At 53.9% G+C, this 1,705-nt stretch overlaps 1 protein-coding gene across 1 annotated transcript in view; it reads right to left on the bottom strand.

The window, feature by feature from the left end:
- LOC104543713 (ADP-ribosylation factor-like protein 9) overlaps positions 1-1,517 on the bottom strand; it is a gene marked incomplete at its 5' end in the record, with an annotated part of 4,334 nt that extends 2,817 nt beyond the window's left edge. Inside the window, one exon of the mRNA XM_010188388.1 lies at positions 1,287-1,517. Coding sequence (XP_010186690.1) covers positions 1,287-1,517 — 231 coding nt within the window. The remainder of the gene's footprint in view (positions 1-1,286) is intronic.
- Positions 1,518-1,705: the final 188 nt, after the last annotated feature.

Below are 1,705 nucleotides of genomic sequence, written 5' to 3'. Positions count from 1 at the left end.
GATAAGTAACCAGATTAGAGAGCCATGCACGGATTTACCTGGCTGAGACTGGCCTGAGACATTTCATTTCCCATGGGTCAGCTCGCAGCCATCACATCTTAGTCACTACCAACCTGGACCAGAGAGGGAAGGATGACTCAGAAACAACAGGATCTGTCATGGAGTGCACGGTGCTGGGCCCAGGCCACCCCCAAGCAGGAGCAGAGATACTGTGGGTTTTTCTGGGCTCAGCTACACAAAGCACTTCCCAGTAGGAGTCATAGGTGTCTCATTCCTACTAGGAGAGGGCACAGGCTACAAGCATCTCTGTAGAGATGATTTCCCTAAGACACCACAGAGACTCCTCTGGTGGTAGGACTGGGAATTAAACTTTGCCTCAGCGGCCTCATCCTCACATCCCAAAGACTTACCTGGGAACAGCACAACTCCTTTAGGCCTGCTGCAAAGGTACGGAGGTGTCCGTGGGCAAACTGCCACCTGAGCCAGTCAAGCCCTGGTACAGCACAGTGCAGAGACAGCAGGAAGCAAAGGGCAGCTTCTGCCTCCAGGGAAGGCAGGCCCCGATGAGGCTCAGATGTCAGCCTCTGTACCAGGGACTGACCTCACTCCAGGGCCTCCACCTTCCCCACCAGCTAGTGGCAGGCAGAAAGGACGGGGCGCCCCTCCCCCTTCCCCACCAGCTAGTGGCAGCTACAATGGCTGTGACACCCCAAAAGCATCCCAGGAGATGCTCTCTGCAGGCATAGACAATACCCAAAAATCAGTGCAAAGGACAACACAAAAAGTTTAGTGAAAACCTAGAGACATACAAAAGCCGTTAAGGACTAGAAAACACCACCTATGAGGCTTTTGAACAAAAAGTGTACAAAGCTTTTCTCTTTCCTCTCTCTTCATTATTTATTCCTCTTCTGCGCTTGCCCTTTCCAGGCATGAGCACCAAGGAGAAGCTTTACAACACACAACGACTACAGATCACAACGCAGGCCTTACTGGGGCACCTCTGCTTTGGGCTGGCTTCACGCAATCAGGCTTGTTACCCTTCCGTCTCACAAGGGCAGAACTCCCTGGAGGACAGGCGTGAATGAACATAGACCTCCTCTAACACCAGTATATCCTCTCCTTCAAGATGCGGGGTGGGAAAGCAGAACCCCCAAGGAGAAAATAATCACTACTTCATGTATCAGACCAGGTACGAGAGAATATAAAGGTTTTAAAATATGGGCCTAATCCCTAGGGCACAGGATAGGAACTTATTTGATGTCCTATACTAAAACAAGGCCACTCACTTTCCAAGAACTCCATCTGGGACTCTTCGGTGTTGATGCAGATGGCATTGAAACCCTCGGTGGGAGCCACGCTGCGCTTGACATGGTTCGTTGCCAGGGAGTGGAGCACGCTGGTCTTCCCAGCCCCATCCAGGCCCAGCACCAGGATCTGCTTGCTGTGTCCTTTACTCTGCAAAGTGAGGGGCAGCAGGCTCAGCCAGGCAGCCAGGGCGTGCACCAAGCTTAGCAGGGCTGGGGGAGAAAGGGTGGATAACGAGGGGTCTGGAGGGAACAGTAAAAGCCACTTCGTGGTGAAGAGGGAGAAGACACTGGTTGGGCTCCCAGCCGCAGCGAGGCAATGGAAAGCCAGGGACAGCCGCCCGGCCCGACGTCACGCAGCTGGGGAGGAGAGCGGAGACCGGCCCCGGCTTGCCCGCCCT

This window comes from Mesitornis unicolor, unplaced genomic scaffold (assembly GCF_000695765.1).
Source record: "Mesitornis unicolor isolate BGI_N332 unplaced genomic scaffold, ASM69576v1 scaffold770, whole genome shotgun sequence".
In the NCBI taxonomy this organism is placed as follows: domain Eukaryota; kingdom Metazoa; phylum Chordata; class Aves; order Mesitornithiformes; family Mesitornithidae; genus Mesitornis; species Mesitornis unicolor.
The sequence above is the reverse complement of the archived record's forward strand: the minus strand, read 5'-3'. Positions and strand labels throughout refer to the sequence as shown.